We start from the raw sequence: 23,958 nt of genomic DNA on the forward strand, positions 1-23,958 counted from the left end.
TGATCTGAGACTCAAAGGGGTTTTGTCTCTTAAACATCAGCAGAACAGACCATGAAGTTCATCCACACTGACAGGCAATGTAGGATCCACAAGCTGTGTGTAAGTAAAACAACCATAATATGAAAATGCTTCCTTTATGTAATTTGCTATGTTTGCTGCAGAAAATCTGATTTTTGTAGGTGTGAAAGTTTTAGTGGTGGATTTGGGAGGGATTTGCAGTTAGTGCTATTTGTGTTGACAGGAATCGGTAGGCAGCAGAGCTCAGGTGGTTGTCATCTATGATGTGTTTAGACATATTATTTCCATGAAAATTTAGTTTTGTATTGTACATGTAGAAAGGTACAAGCCAATTACAGTTCATTCAATTGACATATCGTTTTTTTTTTCTTATTTACCCTGTTAAATAATAAGCTATTTCTAGTTAATGTGCATGCCTTAATTCTACAAAATTACGTTTGGAAAATATGTTCAATATTCAAAGTTGAAAAGCCAGGTTAGTGTAGCCTCCCATTTCAGGGAGATGTTACAGTTGAATGTTGGTTAAGTAAGTAAGCCTTGTCTGAGGGCAGAATCTCTACAGCAGAATCTCCTGTTTCTGTAGCATGAAACAGCTTGATGTACAAGTACAGAACGTTAGTGAATGTCGGTTAAAATGTACAATTAATTATCTCATTAGCTGGCCCCTGTGACATCTCTGACCTTTCTCTGTGATTAAACCGGGACTGGGACAAGGACAGGGACAGCCATGAGTGAAGACACTGATGGACTGGCAGAGCTGGACTCTGAGCACAATGCAGAGCTGGCCGACATGGTGGCCGCCATGAGCATGGCATCCAACCGGATGACCCCGCCCAACGGTCACCGAAGGCCCCCTGCACCAGCGCGCCGGAAGCTGTCATTGTCAGACAGGAAGCTATCATTGCAGGAGCGATCGACCCAGCCGCGAGAGGCCCGACAGCCCACCATCGAGTCCAAGCGGGTGTCCATTTCAGATTCCCAGGTCAGAGATCAAGGCTGCATCCCAAATGGAGGTCAGGGCTGTGTCCCAAATGGCACCCTATTCCTTATATAGTGTACTACTTTTGACAAGGGCCCATAAGGGAATAGGGTGCCATTCAGGACACAGTATATGGGGGATAGGGTTCCATTTGGGATTAATCTATGAAGTCTCAAAATAAATAGGCATGAGCCTATATAATGTGTAGTCAATGTGCAATATCCCACCACTAAATACCCTTCACTTTGTTTCTCCCTAGAATTGTATCCAGCTCAACCAATACAAGTTGAAGGATGAGCTTGGAAAGGTAAGAAAGGAAAAGTTAGAATACTCAGTCTGGTACAAAACTGGATATCAAAACTAGATGCTGAATTTGTCCAACAAGAGAAAACTTTTTTTTCATAAAGCATTCTTGTGTAAATAAGTAAAAATGATTCTGTCAGACTTTCTTCTTTTTCTATTGTAGGGCTCATATGGGGTGGTGAGATTAGCTTACAATGAAGATGATGAACAATACTATGTAAGCATCTTTTCAGCTCTGCACATTCCATTCCTTATCATCCCCTTTGTGGAAGCAGAGACATGTACAGTTCCTCAACTCTCTGTTTTGGCCTGATTGGCTCTTATACCATAGGAGCAAACTGATCATGTCTTTCCTTTCATAGGCAATGAAAGTTTTTTCAAAAAAGAAGTTGATGAAGATGTGTGGATTTCCTCGTAGGTGAAATTGTTCCTTTTAAGTCCTTTTAAGTATGTGCTTTAGAACCGATATGAACATGAACTGGTGATGCTCACCACTATATATATCACTATATATAATGGCGGTTGGTTATAGGGCGTCCCCCTCCTCGAGGAGCCAGCACAGAACAGGGACTGCCACCCAAACCCCTGGGGCCACTGGAGAGAGTCTACCAGGAGATCGCCATCCTGAAGAAACTAGACCACCTTAACATTGTCAATTTGGTGGAGGTGAACACACATACATAAGTGGAAGATTTAAAAGGTTCTACTATTACATGTAGTTGTATTAATTTAATAGATTTACACTTTCCAATTGTAGGTTCTCGATGATCCTGCTGAAGATAATCTCCACATGGGTAAGTATGCATTCATCTCAGTGCACTAAATGATGAAATAAGGTGTTATGTGGTAAATGTATGTTTTCTGTTGTATCTCCTTGTACTAGGTCCATAGTTTGAAGACTATAATACAGTCTATCCAGTTTGTTGTTTATTACATAGAAACTAATGTGAGCTCTGACTAGTCCTTTCATTCTCTGTTTGTTTATTTTCTAGCCTTTGAGTTAATGCCAAAAGGGTAAGTTTTACCCCTTTCTGAAATATACTGTATTGCATTACATTATAACACTGGTCCTTTGTAGCTCAGCTGGTAGAGCATGGCACCTGTAACACCAGGGTAGTGGGTTTGATTCCTGGGACCACCCATATGCAAAATGTATGCATGCATGACTGTAATTCACTTTGTATAAAAGCATCTGCTAAATGGCTTATATTATTATTATATATAACACTGAAAGGATGAATTTAGTTATTTATATATAACTCATCCAATTACTGAATTTTGTGAATATAAGGTATTCATTGTTAAGGGACATAAGATAACAATGACAAGGTTCAGGCATTTTTAGTGGTAGGAAGACCACTGTTTGGAATATTATGATGGTGATGCTTGATTACCTTTGCCTGTCTCTGTTGCTTTTCCTTGGCCCTAGCCCAGTGATGGAGGTGCCCTCAGACACTCCTTTCACAGAGGGACAAGCCCGCTTCTACTTCAGAGACATCCTCCTGGGGATTGAATACTGTGAGTCCTTCACCTGGATTTCGTCACAAATGGCATCCTATTCCCTATATAGTGCACTACTTTTGACCCGAGCCCTATGGGCCATGGTCAAAAGTAGTGCACTAAATAAGGGGATAGAGTAGACCTACAAGCCTTCTGCTCAGAGACCTGCAGCATACTGCTAACCCTGCTCACGCTTTAGCAAAACATTGGTTTAAAAGTCACTCGTCAGATATGTTCTGAAAAGACAGGATCAATTGGTGCTTTGACAGCTGAATATCAAGACCTAAATTACTCAGTCAATGCTGTTCATAGACGTATAAAAGTTGATTTAAAAAAAGAGCTAAAGCAGTGTCTCCTGTCATTTTCCCCTGGTACTCCTCCCTCCCAGTGCACTACCAGAAGATCATCCACAGAGACATCAAGCCTTCCAACCTGTTGCTGGGAGACAATGGGCATGTGAAGATTGCAGACTTTGGTGTCAGTAACCAGTTTGAGGGGAGTGATGCTCTCCTGTCCAGCTCAGCAGGGACTCCAGCCTTCATGGCCCCCGAGATGATGACTGACCATGAACAGAGCTTTACTGGCAAGGTTAGACACTAATCGCTAATTTATCTAATTAGATAATTAATCTTTGATTATATCGTAGAAATACAATTTACCCCATGAAAATGTATTGTATTGACTGGTATCAAAAATAATTTGAAAAGTACTTGGTATCAAAGCTCTCTTTGTAAAGTAATGGTCAATGTTCCTGTTTGTTAGGCCTTGGATGTGTGGGCCATGGGAATTACCCTGTACTGCTTTGTCTATGGGAAGGTAGGTTCTGTTATTATCGTAATGTACGGTATTCTGCCATGGATTGTTTTGGCCTGCTGGTTTCTCATCTGATTTACTGTGTCCATTATGCTGACGACTACAAATATTGTTCGATCAACCGATGCACCTCACATAATAATGCTTTTAAAATAAATAAATTGAATGCTTTATGTGGGAAACAGACAGCATGTGTATGCATGTAGCCTATCTATTTATTTATAGCAGCATTTTAATGTTTTTTTCTTCACTATCTTCCTATCTCAGTGCCCTTTCATCGATGAATACATCATTGGTCTGCACAATAAGATCAGGAACAGGCCTGTGGAGTTCCCAGACATGTGAGTTCCACTAAGGGACACTATTTACCATGTAAAAGCAATGTCCGAATATTTAGTCTGCACTATATGCACCTCTCTAAAATATAGGTAGAACTTCACAATATGGCATGTAATAGCACGTGATAATAACATAGTAATCGTATTGTTTTATTGTTCTTAGCCATTCACTACTACTCTAGTTACTGTACTGTAGATGGTTTGGTGGGTATTCATCTCAGTCACTCTTTGGTACCACAGGCCGGAGGTTTGCAAGGAGTTGAAGGATCTTATTGTAAGGATGCTGGATAAAAATCCTTATACAAGGATCACCATTCCTGAAATCAAGGTGAAAGCGGGCAGAGCTGGACCTTCAATGGTGCTTTAAAAAAAACAGTCCTTCATGAAACCATCTTTGACATTTCAAATTATGAAATGTTACAGTAGTAGAGTTGTCCCAGTAGAGCTGTCCCATGTGTTGTGTGACTATTGTCCTCCCTGTACTGTGTGTTGCCAGGAGCACCCGTGGGTGACGGAGGATGGCACTGACCTTCTACCCCTGGAGGAGGAACACTGCACCGTGGTGGAGGTCACTGAGGAGGAGGTCCAGAACTCTATCAAACTCATCCCCAGTCTGTCTGCTGTGGTGAGTCAGTTCACTAGTGTCCTGTCCAGGGGATGTACAGGAGATAGGCTCCTGCCCTATGAGCCGTTCTGGCTCGGACAAGTTTTTCCTGAACATCTGTGTCTTAATAAGGGGAAAAGTCTGGGACCCACAACAGGAAAAACTTGAGTGCCCAGAGTTTTCCAGGTCAAGACACATGGTCAGGGAAAAGTTAAGTCATAAGGCAAATTGATAGAGTATTTCTTTGTCCTAAATGGCACCCTATTCCCAATATAGTGCACTACTTTCGACCAGGTCCTCTGGTCAAATGTAGTGCACTAGATAGACAATAGGGTGCCATTTGGGACACCCTGTGACACTCTCTCTCCCCACATTAGATCCTGGTGAAGTCCATGCTGAGGAAGAGGTCCTTCAGTAACCCTTTTGTGTGTCAGAACAGGAGGGCAGAGAGGTCCATGTCTGCTCCAGGAGGTTTCCTTGCGTAAGTCCCCTAGAAATCCTCCTTATCTGGTTTCTCTATCTGCCGACTTTGGGATTAGGAAACAAACAAAACAAAACAAAGTGACAGAAATACACAGAGTTGGTTAGATATAGAGGCTACTGTAAATGGAATTAACATAGGATGACAATTTCCCCATCCACAGGGCACGAGTGATCACTGGATGGTTTGATGAGCATGAAAATGATGTAAACCAGGGATCATCAACTAGATTGGATGGTCGGGGGGGGGCATAATTACAAATCATTCGTAGACTGCAAATTGACTGCAAGAAGCCCAAGCAGATCTAATATTTGACTAAAACATAATAATTTCAAACCTTGCTTACATTTGTATACGATCGTGTGTCTCTTTATTATGCATGGGAATACATGGGAACAGATTTCCAAAATTGTAATCACTTGAAGATGATTTCCTGGTGTTTGAAGATAAAAAAATTAAAAATGTTTTTGTTCAGAAAACTTGGCGGGCCAAATAAAACCACCCATGGGATGCCAGTTGGGGAGCCCTGGTGTAAACTACAGTGGGGCAAAAAAGTATTTAGTCAGCCACCAATTGTGCAAGTTCTCCCACTTAAAAAGATGAGAGAGGCCTGTAATTTTCATCATAGGTACACTTCAACTATGAGAGACAAAATGAGAGAAGAAAAATCCTGAAAATCACATTGTAGGATTTTTTGTGAATTTATTTGCAAATTATGGTGGAAAATAAGTATTTGGTCACCTACAAACAAGCAAGATTTCTGTTCATGTTTCTTGACCCAAGCAAGTCTCTTCTTATTATTGGTGTCCTAGTAGTGGTTTCCTTGCAGCAATTCGACCATGAAAACCCAATTCAGTCTCCTCTGAACAGTTGATGTTGAGATGTGTCTGTTACTTGAACTCTGTGAAGCATTTATTTGGGGTGTAATTTCTGAGGCTGAGGCTCAAATGAACTTATCCTCTGCAGCAAAGCTAACTCTGGGTCTTCCTTTCCTGTGGTGGTCTTGATGAGAGGCAGTTTCATCAGCTTGATTTTGCAACTGCACTTGAAGAAACTTTCAAAGTTCTTGACATTTTCCAGATTGACTGACCTTCATGAATTAAATGAATGTTCTTGCCATAATATGGACTTGGTATTTTACTAAATAGGCTATATTCTGTATACCACCCCTACCTTTTCACAACATAACTGATTGGCTCAAATGCATTAAAGGCACACCTGTTAATTGAAATGCATTCCAGGTGACTACTTCATGAAGCTGGTTGAGAGAATGCCAAGAGTGTGCAAAGCTGTAATGAAGGCAAAGGGTGGCTACTAAGAAGAATCTCAAATATAAAATATATTTTGATTTGTTTGTTTAACACTTTCTTGGTTACTACATGATTCCATATGTGTTATTTCATAGTTTTGATGTCTTCACTATTATTCGATAATGTAGAAAATAGCCAAAATAAGGAAAAACCCTTGAATGAGTAGGCGTGTCCAAACTTTTGACTGGTACTATATATAAGAGCCTACTATTCCTAATGTGATGAGCAGATTTGATAGTCATAATTTAGGCAAATAATATTACTCAGTCAGTGTTCGCAAAAAATACCGTTAAATGCTTGGCTGAGTGCCGTACAGTAGGCCTAGGCTATAGGCTATATCAGATATGTTTCTTCTCCTTTCTGTGCAATGGAAAATGTTTGCCTTTTATGCAATTCTACACTTTATATGACTGTGGATATTGGCATAATATTTTTAATTCAACAAAACTTACAGTGTAGCCTACTCTGCTGACACAGACAAACATATCAATAAATACGATGTTGATCCATTTAATATGCCTATGTGAAGGGGAGACACAAATACAATATTACGTCCATCTAACACAGAGGACAAAATTATTGTAAAAAAAACAACTTTCAAGTGGCCTGACCCAACAATGATAAAGAGTGAATATGCTCACTCACCGGCCAAGGCAGCAGCTACTCTTCCTGGGGTCCAGAAAAATGAAGGCAATTATACATTTTTAAAACATTGCGATACATTCACAATATATTAAGTGTGTGCCCTCAGGCCTCTACTCTACTACCACAAATCTATAACCAAAATCCATGTACGTATGTTATCGTGTGTTTGTATGCATGTGTCTGTGCCTGTTTTTGTTGCTTCACAGTCCCCGCTGTTCCATAAGGTGTATTCTTATCTAATTTTACTGCTGCATGAGTTACTTGATGTGGAATGGAGCTCCATGTACTGTAGTCATGGCTCTATGTAGTACTCAATCTCTCCTCCACTTTGAGCCAGGAGAGATTGACATGCATATTATTCATGTTAGCTCTCTTTGTACATATAAGGGCCAGCCGTGCTGCCCTGTTCTGAGCCATTTGCAATTTTCCTAAGTCCCCTCTTTGTGGCATCTGACCACACAACTGAACATTAATCCAGGTGCGACAAAACTAGGGCCTGTAGGACCTGCCTTGTTGATAGTGTTGTTAAGGCAGAGCTACACTTTATTATGAACAGACCTCTCCCCATCCTAGCTACTGTTGTATCAATATGTTTTGACCATGACAGTTTACAATCCAGGATTACGCCAAGCAGTTTAGTCTCCTCAACTTGCTCAATTACCACATTATTCATTTGAAGATTTAGTATAGATTGAAAAAAGTAAGAGGCCTAGACAGCTGCCCTGTGGAATTCCTGATTCTACCTGGATTTTGTTGGAGAGGCTTCCATTAAAGTACACCCTCTGTCTTCTGTTAGACAGATAACTCTTTATCCACAATACAGTAGAGGGTGTTAAGCCATAACACATACATTTTACCAGCAACATCGATAATGTCAAAAGCCGCACTAAAGTCTAACAAAACAGCCCCCAATCTTTTTATCGTAAATTTCTCTCAGCCAATCATCAGTCATTTGTGTAAGTGCTGTGCTTGTTGAATGTCCTTCTCTATAAGCATGCTGAAACCCTGTCAATTTGTTTACTGTAAAATAGCATCTGGTCAAACACCATTTTCCCCAAAAGTTTACAAAGGGTTGGTAGTAGGCTAATTGGTCTGCTATTTGAGCCAGTGAAGGGGGCTTTACTATCCATAGGTAGGGGAATAACATTTGCTTCCCTCCAGTCCTGAGGGCACACACTTTCTAGTAGGCTTAAATTGAATATGTGAAAATATCATCTCCTATTATCCTCAGTAATTTTCCATCCAAGTTGTCAGACCCCGGTGGCTTGTCATTGTTGATAGACAACAATCACTTTTATAATTTGGTCATATATACTAGGATGTATAGTGTCAGCGTTTGTTGCTGGCATGTCATGCCTAAATTTGCTAATCTTGCCAATGAAGAAAATAATTTAAGTTTTTGGCAATATAAGGGTTTTCTGATGAATAAGCCATCTGATTCAATGAATGATGGAGAGGAGTTTGCATTTCTGCCCAAAATGTCATTTATATTTGTTTCATAGTGTAGTTTCTTCTTCTTTTAATTCAGTTTAGTCACATGATTTCTCAATTTGCAGTACATTTGCCAATCGGTTTTACAGCCAGACATATTTCCCATTTCTTTTGCCTCTTCCCTCTCAACCATACAGTTTTTCAATTCCTCATCAATCCACAGGGATATAACCGTTTTTACATTCATTTTGTTATTGGGTGTGTCGTGTCTTTGGCTATGCCGGATTAAGTGATATGACATGCTATTCTATAAAATAATTTCTCCGTAATTAATATTACCTGATTGAGCTAATCATGTAAATGTAATTAACTAGAGAGTCGGGGCACCACAAAATAATATTTATAGAGCTGTTATCTTCCGAATAAACTCTTAAAGACCTAGTAATATTTTACATCAATAGCAGTCAATATTAATCGTCATCTTAATTCAGTCTCATCTGAAAGTTGTAAATTCTTGGTTATCTTCACGAACCCTGGCTAACAAGTTGAATCAGCAATACAAAATTGGGTTTAATTATTTATTTACTAAATACCTAACTATTCACACAGAATTACACATACACATAATTAAATCATAACTTGATTACAAATTACATCATAAAGGAAAACGTCCCTAGCGGGCGGAACAGATATGACAGCTGTAACGGCCGTCGTCGGTGGAATAAGGTGAGGACCAAGGTGCAGCGTGGTAAATGTTCATGATTTTTTATATAATCTAATCTATAAACGAAACAGAATAACAACTAGGAAGAAAAAACAAACGAAACAGTCCTGTCTAGTGATGAACCACAAAACAGAAAATAAACACCCATGAAACACAGGTGGAAAAAGGATACCTAAGTATGATTCTCAATCAGAGACAACGAACGACACCTGCCTCTGATTGAGAACCATACCAGGCCAAACTCAAAAACAGAAATAGAAACACAAACATAGACTGCCCATCCCAACTTACGCCCTGACCATACTAAAACAAAGACAAAACAAAGGAACTAAGGTCAGCCTAGTGGTTAGAGCTTTGGACTAGTAACCAAAAGGTTGCAAGTTCGAATCCCCGAGCTAACAAGGTACAAATCTGTCTTTCTGCCCCTGAACAGGCAGTTAACCCACTGTTCCTAGGCCGTCATTGAAAATTAGAATTAGTTCTTAACTGACTTGCCTAGTAAAATAAAGGTACATTTGTTTAAAAAAGTTTTAAAAAAGAACGTGACAACAGCTTGTTTACACAAAAGAAAAAGGGCTGGGTTTGAGTGAAAGAGCGGGAAGACTGAGGAACAAAGGGCGAAGCTGTGCTATCGTAAATACAGTATCTTATGCATTCTAAATGACCTCCCATTTGGAAAAGGAAAATGCAATAAAAATTTACTCTGAGCTGCGCTTCGGTAGGTTGGTGGTAGATGGAAGGCCGTGTTGTCCAACCGAGTCCTTTGTCCTTTAAAGAATGTCTCTGGTTGTCAATTGGATACGTTGTAGTAACTTCGTTGTGTGATAGACGGGATACTCTGTCTGTTCCTTCCTAACCCTCGTTTGCAGTGGCTGTTGCTAACTCAACGGCTAGGAGGTATCACTTCTGTAGTGAATAAGAGTTCAAAGTTCATACCATTCGCAACCAAAGCTCTCGCTGATGTGGTCTTCGTTCTGTAGTTATTATCTGAACCATTCTGATATAGGACCGTCGTCCCCACATCCTTGGAACAGGAGGTTATATTGTCGTCAAGGCTTTATATAGGAAGTGAGAGGAGGGCATGTTAGAAAAGTTTTATAGGCCATGTCCCTTCACAGGGGCGGGCAACTGATTGAGCAGAGCTCTACCTTATGAAAACCAAATCTCACATTTTAGAAGCTAAAATCACATTTCATCCCATCAAGAATCATTTCATATTCAAACATTTAAATTGAACAACAATTCCATGTGAATCCGATAACTCTGATGTGTAGACTTTCCACTGTGGAGTTTATTTCATCTTATCATTGATGAGAATGTCTCAGATGACAACCGAACTGACATCACATTCATTAAGTACCACTGCATATGTTCAATTGGTCAGATTACCAGAATATAGTTAATTTCCCCCCACCTTCTGATGTTCCCAGAATCTCTATGTTAAGGTTTTGCAAATGTAACATCAGTAGGGTAGAGAGAGGAAAAGGGGGGGGAAGAGGCATTTATGACTGTCATAAACCTCCCCTCAGGCCAACGTCCTGACAGGTGCATACTTATTAGTAACTGGGATAAGCAATTTCATAAATGTGTCAAGTGCAGCATCTGGTTGCTCCTCATTACACACCACGGACCAATAAATATTCTTTATCAACAACATAGGAATCGTTACATATACACTATATTAGGCCCAGCCTTTGGAACTTTGGTTTTCCTAGATATGGCTACTATATTGTGATCACTACATCCGATGGATTTGGATACTGCTTTCAAACAGTTTTCTGCAGCATTAGTAAAGATGTAATCAATACATGTTAAGGATTTCATTCCTGTGCTGTTTGTAATTACCCTGGTAGGTTGATTAATAGCCTGAACCAGGTTGCAGGCACTAGTTCCTTTCTCTTGAGTGGGCAGCCATTTAATATTTAAATCACCCAGAAAATATACCTCTCTATTGATATCACATACATTTTCAAGCATTTCACACATGTTATCCAGGTACTGACTGTTAACACTGAGCACTTAGTGGTCTATAGCAGCTTCCCACCAGAATAGGCTTTAGGTGAGGCAGATTAACCTGCTTAACATGAGATCCTCTCTAAGCTTTACAGGAATGTGGTTCTGAATACAAACAGCCACACCTCCACCTTTGGCATTTTTGTTATAACCATGTAATGCTACCACTGTATCACCAACAGTATTATCTAAGTGAGTTTCAGAGATTGTCAGAATATGAATGTCATCTGTTACTAGCAAATTATTGATTTCATGAACCTTCTTTCTTAAACTACATGTTAATGTGGGCTATTTGTAGCACTTTTCTGGGATTCTTGATTGTTTTTCTTGCTTTACTGGGAAGCTTAGCAGAGGTAGACATGCTTGGGTTATTTATGTTAGTGCAGTGTGAGCTGCACACAGTGGACTTCCTGCTAGGGCACACCACCTCAGTGCTACCAGTATTATTCTGGTTCATAGGCATATGATTACTGCATACATTAGCTGTAGGATCAGCAGAGGCATTCAGGGCAGTAAGAGGGACATAAATTAGGTTGCTTATATTGTGCCTTCCAACACCCCTGGGATAATGTACATTTGCTGAAGCATTATGACAGCTCAGCGACACAATGGTAGGGATTAAATGAGCTGGGCTTGGGTCATTGATAATGCGTTGTCTCAACGCATATGACCGATGCTCTCTGCTAGCGCCAAGAAGATAGGCTATACTGTTCTCTCAATTAAGTAGAGAATTTTGATAACTAAAAGGCAGATTATAGTATTGTCTTTGACTTCTGTTTATAGCAATAGCCATTTGCTTTCAAACTGTTTTCCCATGATTGTATTTTGGAATATTGTGATATGCGTTGTTTATCTATCTCCATCATGTAATGTAACTTTATGATTCAATTGTATTGACGTACTTTAACAAGCACATATTTCCTGATATTGTCCTGTTCTTGTCTATCTGTTACCTGTTGCAGAGACTCTTGGGGGATTTTGGAATCCAAGGTTCATCCTTCGTTGAGGTAAGAGCCCTGGTCAAAGTAGTACACACTATATAGAGAATATGGTGCAATTTGGAATTGGGACGCAACCTTAGTCTTGTGCTAACAGGGTTTCTTCTGGGGTTTGATTACTGTCATTCTACTCTATGTGATTGTATTCTATGGTCTCAGCACTATCACTGCTGAGCGTTTATGTGTATTGGACTTGATGGGTAATGCTGTTCCTGACATGCATGGCATTTAATGCAGTGTTCTTCTTGTCATGACCCTTCCCCCTTCTAATTGCCTTTAACAACACACAGTAACAAGACAAGAGTAAATATGTTGTCCCCCACACATTATGCAGCAACCCCATTGGGCCAATGAGTTTATATTATTCACGTTTGTTGCGTGGATTAATGAGAAAGATAGTCTTTTTTCCCTTGGAAGTCTTTTTTCCCTTGGAAATCAAAACTGGATAGCTCACAATGGACGGGATGTCAGAGAATGAGCTCCACTGCCTGATAGGGAGATGCATTGATATAAAACAGGATCATGAGGAGATGCTAATTTGTACCAAATGTAATGACTGTAGCTCAAAAGGGACAGGAGATATGCTTGTTCAAAACTTGCTGGGGGAGAAAAAGTATAATTTCTGGAAATTGTAATGGGCCAAGCTGGTAGGTCTTTATGGAACACTTGTTGCTCATGAGGAGATGCCTTGCAAATTGCAAAAGTATTCAGACCCCTTGGATTTCTTCACATTTTATTATGTTAGATATTGGGATTAAAATTGATTTAATTGTCATTTTTTGTCAACAATCTACACAAAATACTCTGTTTTTTATTTTATTTTATTTCACCTTTATTTAACCAGGTTGGCCAGTTGATAACAAGTTCTCATTTACAACTGCGACCTGGCCAAGATAAAGCAAAGCAGTTAGACACATACATCAACACAGAGTTACACATGGAATAAACAAACATACAGTCAATAATACAGTAGAAAAAGTATATATACAGTGTGTGCAAATGAGGTAGGATAAGAGAGGTAAGGCAATAAAATAGGCCATAGTGGCGAGGTAATTACGATATAGCAATTAAACACTGGAGTGATAGATGTGCAGAAGATGAATATGCAAGTAGAGATACTGGGGTGCAAAGGAGCTAAATAAATAAATAAATACAGTATGGGCTATGAGGTAGTTGGATGGGCTATTTACAGATGGGCTATATACAGGTGCAATGATCTGTGAGCTGCTCTCACAGCTGATGCTTGACGTTAGTGAGGGAGATATGAGTCTCCAGCTTCAGTGATTTTTGCAGTTTGTTCCAGTCATTGGCAGCAGAGAACTGGAAGGAAAGGCAGCCAAAGCAGGAACTGGTTTTGGGGGTGACCAGTGAAATATACCTGCTGGAGCACGTGTTGCGGGTGGGTGCTGCTATGGTGACCAGTGAACTGAGATAAGGCGGGGCTTTACCTAGCAAATGCTTATAGATATTAGAAGAAAGACTGTGTGATAGACTGTGTCAATCACCTGTAGCCAGTGGGTTTGGCGAGGAGTATGAAGCAAGGGCCAGCCAACGAGAGCGTACAGGTCGCAGTGGTGGGTAGTATATGGGGCTTTGGTGACAAAACGGATGGCACTGTGATAGACTGCATCCAATTTGTTGAGTAGAGTGTTGGAGGCTATTTTGCAAATGACATCGTCGAAGTCGAGGATCGGTAGGATAGTCAGTTTTACGAGGGTATGTTTGGCAGCATGAGTAACGTAGTGTAATATCAAAGTGGAAGACAATTATATATACTGTATATATTACATAACTAAAATATAGTCTTTGCATAAGTATTCAGCCCATTTTTAGGCAAGCCTAAATTAGTTCAGGAGTGAAATATTGCTTAACAAATCACATAATAAGTTACAAGGACTCACTCTGTTTGAAATAATATGGTTTTTACATTATTTTTTAATGACTAACCCTTCCTCTGTCCCCCATACATACAACATCTGTAAGGTCCCTCAGTCAAGTATTACATTTCAAGCACAGATAAAACTACAAAGACCAGAGAACTTTTTGAAAGCCTCACAAAGAAGGGCAGTGATTGGTAGATGGGTAACAATAACAAATTACACATTGAATATCTCTTTAAGCATAGTAAAGTTAATAATTATGCTGTGGATTATATATTAAATCACCCAGACACATCAAAGGTATAGTCGTCCTTCTGAACTGAGCTTTCGGACAGGAATGAAACTGCTCAAAGATCCTACCACGAGACCATTGGTGATTTTAAAACAGCTGCCATCTGTGATGGCAGAAAACTGAGGATGGATCAACAACATTCTGGTACTCCACAATACTGACCTAAATTATAAAAACTTGCATCTTGGTTTTAACAAGGTATTAAAGTAATATTGCAATGCCTTATGTTTGTGGCAAATCCAACACAACACATCACTGAGTAATTGGCTCCTTATTTTCATGCATGGTGGTGGCTGCCTCATGGTATGGGTATGCTTGGCAAATACTGGGGAGTTTTTCAGGACAAAAAGAAAGGGGATAGAGCTAAGCACAGGCAAAATCCTAGAGGAAACCCTACTTCAGTTTGCTGTACACCAGAGACTGGGAGGGGAATTCACCTTTCATTAGGACATCAACTGTGATTGACAGCGCCAGAGAAGATGGCTGACGTTTTAAGTGCTCCTAACCGATTGTGTTTTTATGTCAAGTCTTTTGCGTTGTATGTAGCTTATTTTTAAACTTTTGTACATATAATGTTGCTGCTATCGTCTCTTATGATTCAAAATAACATATGGACATCAGAACAGCGATTACTCACCACGAACTGGCAAAAGTTTTTATTCCTTCAACGAGTCCGACGAGCCCGATGTGAACTGCACACTGCTTTCTAAGGAACAGGCCAAAATCCCCGTAATTTGCTTGAAGAGCCGACGGAGGAAAAGAGGACAGAGGTCCTTCCGATTCCTGCTTAAAAGCAAAAATGTATGCATGAAGCACCAGTGACTCAGTCAATAAAAAAGTGGTCAGATGAAGCAGATGCTAAGCTACAGGACTGTTTTGCTAGGACAGACTGGAATATGTTCCGGGATTCTTCCTATGGCATTGAGATGTACACCACATCAGTCATTGGCTTCATCAATAAGTGCATTGATGACATCGTCCCCACAGTGACCGTACGCACATGCCCCAACCAGAAGCCATGGATTACAGGACACATCCACACTGAGATAATGGCTAGAGCTGCCGCATTCAAGGAGCGGGACTTTAACCCGGAAGCTTATAAGAAATCCCGCTATGCCCTCCGGCGAACCGCAAAGTGTCAATACAGGACTAAGATCGAATCGTACTACACCCGCTCCGACGCTCGTCGGATGTGGCAGGGCTTGAAAACTATTACGGACTACCAACTGGCAAGTGTCTTCACTGACATTTTCAAACTCTTCCTGTCCGAGTCTGTAATACCAACAACAGACCACCATAGTCCCTGTGCCCAAGAACACTAAGGTAACTTGCCTAAATGACTACCAACCCGTAGCACTCACGTCTGTAGCCATGAAGTGCTTTGAAAGGCTGGTGATGGCTCACATCGGTACCATTATCCCAGAAACCCTAGACCCACTCCAATTTGCGTACCGCCCTAACAGATTCACAGATCTATTTCACTCCACACTGCCCTTTCCCACCTGAACAAAAGGAACACCTATGTGAGAATGCTTTCATTGACTACAACTCAAAGTTCAACACCATAGTGCCCTCAAAGCTCATCAATAAGCTAAGGACACTGGGACCTAACACCTCTCTCTGCAACTGGATCCTGGACTTCCTGACGGGCCGCCCCCAGGTGGTCAGGGTAGGTAACAACACATCCGCCACGCTGGTCCTCAACACTGGGGCCCCTCAAGGGTGCGTGCTCAGTCCCCTCCTGTACTCCCTGTTCACTCATGAATGCATGGCCAGGCACAACTCCAACACCGTCATTAAGTTTGCCGATGACACAACAGTGGTAGGCCTGATCACCGACAACGACGAGCCAGGCTATAGGGAGGAGGTCAGAGACCTGGCCGTGTGGTGCCCGGACAACAACCTCTCACTCAACGTGCTCAAGACAAAGGAGATGATTGTGGACTACAGGAAAAGGAGGACCGAGCATGACCCCATTCTCATCGACAGGGCTGTAGTGGAGCAGGTTGAGAGCTTTAAGTTCCTTGCTGTCCACATCACCAACAAACTAACATGGTCCAAGCACACCAAGACAGTCATGAAGAGGGCACGACAAAACCTATTCCCCCTCTGGAGACTGAAAAGATTTGTCATGGGTCCTCAGATCCTCAAAAGGTTCTACAGCTGCACTATCGAGAGCACTGGTTGCATCACTGCCTGGTATGGCAACTGCTCGGCCTCCAACCGCAAGGCACTACAGAGGGTAGTGCGTAAGGCCCACTACATCACTGGGGCCGAGCTTTCTGCCATCCAGGACCTCTATACCAGGCCGTAAAAAGGAGGAAGGCCCTAAAAACTATCAACGACTCCAGCCACCATAGTCATAGACTGTTCTCTCTGCTACCTCATGGCAAACTTACTGCACGAGGTCAAATCTACACTGGAGTTTCTTACCAAGAAGACAGTGAATGTCCCTGAGTGGCCAAGTTACAGTTTTGACTTAAGTCTGCTTGAAAATCTATGGCAAGACTTGCACATTTCTGTTTAGTCATGATCCCCAACATCTTGCCAGAGCATGAAGAGTTTTGACAAGAATAATGGGCAAATATTGCACAATCCAGGTGTGCAAAGCTCTTCTAGACTTACCCAAGAAGGCTTACAGCTGTAATTGATTCCAAAGGTGTTTGTAACATGCATTGACTCATGGAGCTGAATACTTGTGCAACGACTATATTTTAGTAATTTTATTTAGATTCATCTTAAAAATAAATATTTTTATATCCCACTTTGTAACAGAATAAAATGTGATGATATCCAAGGCGTCGGAATAGTTTTGCAAGGCACTGTATGTACAAAATATAATGACTGTATCTCAAATGGGACAGGAGATATGCGTGTTCAAATTGTGGAATTTCAGTTGTACGGAGACCGATCCATAGTTGTCCCGCTTGCCCCGATTTCATCATTGGGGAGAATAAAACATATGTTGCCCGCAGGAAATCAAGCAGAGTCGGAGAGTTGGATGGAAGCGTAGAAGGAGAGTTGGAGGACCTTACTGAAGATGATGGTACATTTGCATAGGCCTGCTGGTAAACCTGCTCCCACACCATTCTTTCTTTGTTTTTCTTTTCTTTTCTGATTGACCTGTTTAAATTATAGGACAGACCTGTTTAAAGAAAACTCTTTGCTGTATCTTCACATAATATGTCATATTAATGTAATGTATTTGAAGAAAGATCCAAATGAAAGAGCTCACCCCGATACAGTCTTTTAGAAAGATTTGTGATAAACCTTTATATATCATATAATAACAGTACAAACCATGTGTTAGTTTTTTAAAACTTTCGTCTTATCCCAACTGCATGATGTTTGTGTCTGTTGTTAACATAGGTTTCATTGTCTATTCATGACTGCACTATAGTACTCTTAATAGTCTGAATGCCTTTTGTACGGTTAGCTCTGTGTTTCTACAAATATTGCACCTATGTGCTCAGCTGAAATGTGGTTGTTACAATGCAAATATTTACCATTCTAAAGAAGTCATTTTTGCATGCTTTCATACAGTTGATGTTGACGATAATTAAAGTTAGCAAATGAACATTCTTGTTTATTCCCTGTATAGCTCTCTCTAACAGGATGTGCTGACTCTTGCACGCAGGTGTTATTAACGTCCTATAGTGCAAGCAATCTTTCATCTGGAGCTGTTTAAAAAAAAGAGTAGGACTAAATGCTTTATTATCATTTTTCTTTACTGTTGTACAAATTGAAGTGAGTAACATCACATCTAGAACTCTATCAAGATGTCAAATGGACTTCTGGAACATGTGTCAGAATAGCCTGACCACAGCTTTTAGGACAACATACAGATTTAAGAGTGAAAAACAAGTTATGTCGACACAAAGTCTGCATTACGAGGAGCAAAAAAGTGGAGCTTATTCTGAATCATCTCAGCTGACATGAAAGTTATATAATATGACAATGTAAACACCTGAATAAGACAAAATACCTTTTTTCGGTTTGGCTTTTTTCATTGGTGCTTTTGAAATTCTGAAGTATATCACATAATTTTCAACAATATGGCCACATATTTGTTCATATTGATATTCCCTCATGTCATAGCCCAGTAGGCTATTCAAATATGGCTCTCTGACACCATCCACATGTTTTTTGTAAAAAAACAAATGGAATAACCCTTGTATTATTGTGACAGGGTAGGAACCTGGGCCCAGATTCACAAAACCTTCTTAAGAGAAATGTCTTCTTAATACACCCACAAACTTAATCTGAAAGTTTCAGTATTGATTATTTCAAACCCAAGAACATGTTTTAGAACAGTAATCGCAATAATAAATATGCTAACATGATTACCATTGCTAGCTAGCTAGCTAGCTAATTTGGTTGCCTAGAGATTACTGTTCTATAACATGTTCTTGGGCTAAAATAATCAATACGGAAACTATTTTATCTATCATAGAATTTCCAATAACTTTAGTTCAAGAATCTACATTTCTTCTTAACTTTTTGCTTCAGGAGAAATAGCTCAAGAACATTTCCAATAACCTTTTTGAAGAATAGCAACTTTGCTTAACTTTCTTCTTAAGTCTATAGTTATGGAGAAAATGGCAGTTAAGAAGACATTTCTTCTTAAGAACGTTTTGTGAATCTGGGCCCCTCTGAATGGGCCTCTGGGACCTTAATTAGGATGGGACAGGTCGAAAGTATCAAAGCGCCCCTATGACGTGTTTAGGTAAGAGATTTTGTACCTGAAGTTGATGGAGACTGTGTCTGAGAACCATGCTGTTTTGAAGAAATGTTTGGGGTATGTGCAATCTACTAAGGTATGTGTCTACTTTGATTTTCAGTGTTTGTTTATTCAAAATTGAAAGACATATAGTCATAGGCCTTATGTTCAATGTCCCTGTTTCTTTGTAAATATACCACTAGATGGCACCCTTCTGTCTAACTGTATCTATTGTGCCTCAGGACAGTTTTTTTCTCTATTGTTCTTCATACAGAGGCTACATTAGGCTTGCTTCAGACATATTATAGTGTATTTCTGTAGAATGATCTAATACCACTTGCCAACGACCACAATGAAACATCATGCCATTTGTCCCATGCTTTTTTTCTTTCAACGGTCAGGGAACACCTTGATGTCACACAATGCATGTAAAGGTGTGCCCACTCTTGATAAGAAAGAGGTGCACATATGAAGTCCATACGTCACTGTCATGCACTCCTCAGCAAGAGGAGGTAAAAAATAGGTGTGTTTATCCTGTGTACTATAGAGCCATTTATCTCAAGGGGCTGTCATACTAGTCATATGTGTTATGATAGGGGATTTGGATTGACACACAGTCCCTTTATCTAAAATGAACACTCCAGGGGTTAAGTTTCCCTACATTGAAGTGAGTGACTTACTGCACAGGTGTTAGGGGTACCTGCTAAATGCACAGCCTCCATGTGAGCTGTAACAAAATAAAAAAAGGCATGGTCATTAATTTATTGAAACATGCACATCACTTTGGACCATGTTTAATCATTTTTCACATTAGTTGGCTTTTTTTGTGATCAGTTTGTTTTCCCATTGATGTACATGGCACTCCTCGAAATCCACAGTGTAATGTTTCTGAGCAAAGGTTACTGTGGAAACAGTTGCCAAGCAACAGCACAGTAGTCCTCTGTTTTTGATCGGACCACACCTTAGAAATAGAATGCATAAAACTGGCTTGTTTCTCCACACGATATATAAAAATACACTGGTCTACTAATAGAGGTACAATTCAGGTGACAATCGATTGTTGTGATTCCTTACATAAAATAGGCTACACAGGAAACAGAAAATGTGTTGTTCTAATCCCGTATGAAGTGCATACCTGTGTATTGTAGATCACACCTCCCCTTTGTGCTCCAGAGACCACCAACCCTTCAGCACAGCCTGTCTTCTTTGGGAGAACTGTATGCTGTATAGCTGATCATTTTCTGCTCCCTTGCCAGCAACATCTGCCATGACAGCCTCAGCAACAGGCTGAGCCATCCAGGCCAATGCAGAGGACCAGCTAAAGCCACTACAGCTGTTACAACCCAGTCAGCACCATCATGGGCTTGGTTTTCTCAGACTCCATTTCCCATCCCCAACTCTGTCAGTCTGTTCTAAGTCACTCACGACTCCATCATGCTAGCAGTCATGTTGCCCATGTCACTTTCTCTCTGAGCTTCGTATAACTGACTGGTTTGCAAAACCTGGCTTAGACACACGTTAAGGTCCAGGTTGATTTTCACACAAAGACCATGCTGGTGTCACTGACATGCAATGTCTTACCAGACGTAGCTTCCTAAACCAACAAATTAAATCATCACTTTCAGGACTGCCACTGCGGCAGAAAGCTCATTTCTCGGCTATACTCCTTGGTAGACTGTTTTCACTGTTCCTCTTTTCATGATTCTTAATTAAAAAATGTTGTTTTTAACTCGATGCGAATAACTACAGATTACACAGACAGTCTTCTCAGAGTATCTGTTTTCATTTGCAAGGTCTTGACAAATCTTCACAGCTGTTTACTGTCTCTGTTGGGTGTGCTCTGTCTCTCTCTGTGTGTGGATACTAACCAACCAGAAGCAACAATAGATAGCAAAAACAGAAAAAACACAATTACAAGTTTCAATCAAAGAGTGCATGATTCACATGATCAAAAAGTGCAACAACAGGAAATAAAATGACTTTTTGCAATGCTCAAGCCAAGCCTTTGTTGCTACCGCTGTTTTTGGCAGTGTAATCCTATGGCCGTGTTTGTTGTAGCTTTTGTATCATGAGGTCTGTGCAGTAGGTACTGTATGTTATTTAGGTTTGTGCTATGTGGGCTCTCAGTATGTCACACCCAGCAGAGGGAGATTACCTCTAATGTCCATAGTCCTGATACTTGTAATTTTTCCTTCGGGATGCCCCAGATCCCAGACAAGTGATCCCACTGGCCATGCTCCCACTGGCCCGGCTACATGTGCCCCCCAGGCTCCTCCGTGGATGTAGGCTTCTACTTCTACTGCCTAATGGGCAACCCCTACTTCTACTGCCTAATGGGCAAGCCCAGTACATACGGTCACTGTGGGGATGACGTCGTCAATGCACTTATTGATGAAGCCAATGACTTAGGTGGTATGCTCCTCAATGCCATTGGATGAATCCCTGAACATATTCCAGTCTGTGCCAGCACAACAGTCCTGTAGCATAGCATCCGCGTCACCTGATTGTAAGCAGGAATCAGGAGGATAGAATTATGGTCAAATTTGCCAAATGGAGGGCGAGGGAGAGCTTTGTATGCATCTCTGTGTGTGGAGTAAAGGTGGTCTAGAGTTTTTTTCCCTCTGGTTGCACATGTGACATGCTGGTAGAAATGAGGTAAAACAGATTTAAGTTTGCCTGCATTAATGTCCCCGGCCACTAGGAGTGCCCCTTCTGCGTGAGCATATTTTTTTTTTCTTATGGCCTTATACAGCTGGTTGAGTGCGGTCTTACTGCCAGCATCGGTTTGTGGTGGTAAGTAGACGGCTACGAATAATATAGATTAACTCAGCTTGGTCTACAGCTTATCATAAGGTACTCTACCTCAGGCGAGCAATACCTCGAGACTTCTTTAATATTAAACATTGCGCACCAGCTGTTATTGACAAATAGACACACACCTTCGCCCCTCGTCTTACCAGACGTAGCTTCTCTGTCCTGCCGATGCATGGAAAATCCCACCAGCTCTATGTTATCCTTGTCGTCGTTCAGTTTATGTTTTGATCTTTCTTGTATAATAAAAAAGAAAAAAAAGAAGTTGCTTACCTACTGGTAGATGAAGATAAATGTTACATTTATTAGTCACGTACAGTACTACAGCTTATAGTTAAGGGTGAATGCCATATCTTTGTCAGTAAACATTGTATCCCAGAGTAGCTTCAGGAGGGAGTCAAGCCTTTCAAAATAACAACCCAGTACCCATACAATATACTACAGCCAGGTGCACTCTAAAGCATAAACTGTAGACTTAACTCAATCTGTGCACAGAGAGTCATACACATACTGTACACACCGAAGATACACTCCTAACCCCAATGTGTCTGTAATATCAACAGGAAAGCACGAAGAGAGAAGAGATGGAACTTCACCAGGAAGTCCACGTGAGTACAAAGCAGAACATTTCAATAGTTATAAATCCTTAAAGCTAAAGTAACATCCCTTGGGTGTTGATTACAATGATACGTCCAAAATGGCACACTATTCCTTATATGGTGCACAAATTTTGACCAGAGTCCTTTAGGTCTTGGTCAAAGAAGCACACTACAGTATAGAGGGAATAGGATGCAATTTGGGGTGCTGATATTGACAATAATAACTTCTGTCACATGAGAGTACTCTCCTCTGATACAAACTTGTTCTGTCTCCTGGCTGCAGTATTCTCCCGGTGTGGACTCTGAGAAGGTGAACTCCTCTCTCTCTCTCCAAAGGGTGTGCTCAGCGTCAAGGTCCCACTGCCCATGCCAGCTGTCCAGGAAGGAAGGCTCTCCATGGCCATCAGCAAGAAGTAAACTCCCCATGAGTAAGCTTCCAACATTGTGTAATTTTGCAGGCACCAGTTCTCAAGTGCAATTCATGGCTAATACTTGACATCTTCTGCAGTGGCTTGTATTTTATACCTTAACTTGCATTGTTAGTGTCACTTCTTATAGTTACTGTCAATCAAGTCATTGAATGGCCTGTTTTGGCAAAATTGCATTTTGATATATTTCATTGGTCCTGTAGCTCCAACCCTTTCTCTATTCTCTTGAAAAACTGACAGGAGAACTGACAGACATCTGATATGTTATTTTTAATTTACAGGGATAATGTTTGGGACTAGCGACTAATAGCTAACAACCAATCATAGCAAGAAGAGTCAAGCATACAGATCATCTGCAGTAGAAATTCGTCAACTGGAGATAAGCGCTTACAGACTATTAGTAACATTTCAACTAACTATCTACTAACCCTAACCTTAACTTTTATCCTAACCCTAAACTTAATCCTTACTCTTACGCTAGCCCTAGCCCTAACTCGAACTCTTACCCAAACCCTTATTCTAAACCTTACCCCAACCCCAACTGTAACCTTAGCAAGCAGTTGCTTATCAACAAATAGTTTGTAGATAGCATGATCATCTGTAGAGCATCTACGGATGGACTATCCAAATAAAGTGTGACCATGTAAATGACCATTTATGTACACTTGATGCTGAATGAAAGTGAGTTGGGAGATAAGTTTCTACCTGGAAATCATTATTTCTGCAGCCTCATGTTTCAATCTTCTGATTTCAAATATATATACTGTACAGTGCTTTTTAAAATGTATTTTCAATATCGTAGACATTTCCAGTGAATTATAGGAAGAGGAGCAGCTAAGGAGAGTTCTCTATGCTGTTTTACTCATGGGAGGTTTCTTAAAAACTTCAGCTGAAAATTCTGGTTATTTTGATAGATAATACACAGCAAAGTCTATAAATGTTCATATTAATTAATAATACATTTTGTCAATCATACTATTTGTCTTTATTTTGCATTGTTGAAGAATATATACAGTACCAGTCAAAAGTTTGGACACACCTACTCATTCCAGGGTTTTTCTTTATTTTTAC

At 40.4% G+C, this 23,958-nt stretch overlaps 1 protein-coding gene across 3 annotated transcripts; it reads left to right on the plus strand.

Annotated features, from left to right (window-relative positions):
• Nucleotides 1–23,958, plus strand: LOC109904846 (calcium/calmodulin-dependent protein kinase kinase 1-like). Of its 3 annotated transcripts, none has more exons than XM_020501970.2 (19): nt 1–99; nt 738–1,000; nt 1,257–1,304; nt 1,464–1,517; nt 1,663–1,714; nt 1,833–1,966; nt 2,058–2,094; nt 2,293–2,314; nt 2,730–2,818; nt 3,189–3,388; nt 3,563–3,616; nt 3,881–3,954; nt 4,192–4,279; nt 4,448–4,576; nt 4,933–5,036; nt 12,122–12,166; nt 17,305–22,468; nt 22,743–22,887; nt 23,169–23,958. In XM_020501970.2, the coding sequence occupies exons 2-17, from the start codon at nt 746–748 to the stop codon at nt 17,387–17,389; spliced, it is 1,470 nt and encodes a 489-aa protein (XP_020357559.2). In that variant the 5' UTR covers nt 1–99; nt 738–745; the 3' UTR covers nt 17,390–22,468; nt 22,743–22,887; nt 23,169–23,958. The 3 variants fall into 3 exon arrangements, with proteins under 3 accessions (XP_020357559.2, XP_031646685.1, XP_031646684.1); XM_031790825.1 differs by having other exon boundaries at nt 7–99; nt 733–1,000; XM_031790824.1 differs by having other exon boundaries at nt 9–99; nt 677–1,000.

This window comes from Oncorhynchus kisutch, linkage group LG15 (genome assembly GCF_002021735.2).
Source record: "Oncorhynchus kisutch isolate 150728-3 linkage group LG15, Okis_V2, whole genome shotgun sequence".
Lineage (NCBI taxonomy): Eukaryota > Metazoa > Chordata > Actinopteri > Salmoniformes > Salmonidae > Oncorhynchus > Oncorhynchus kisutch.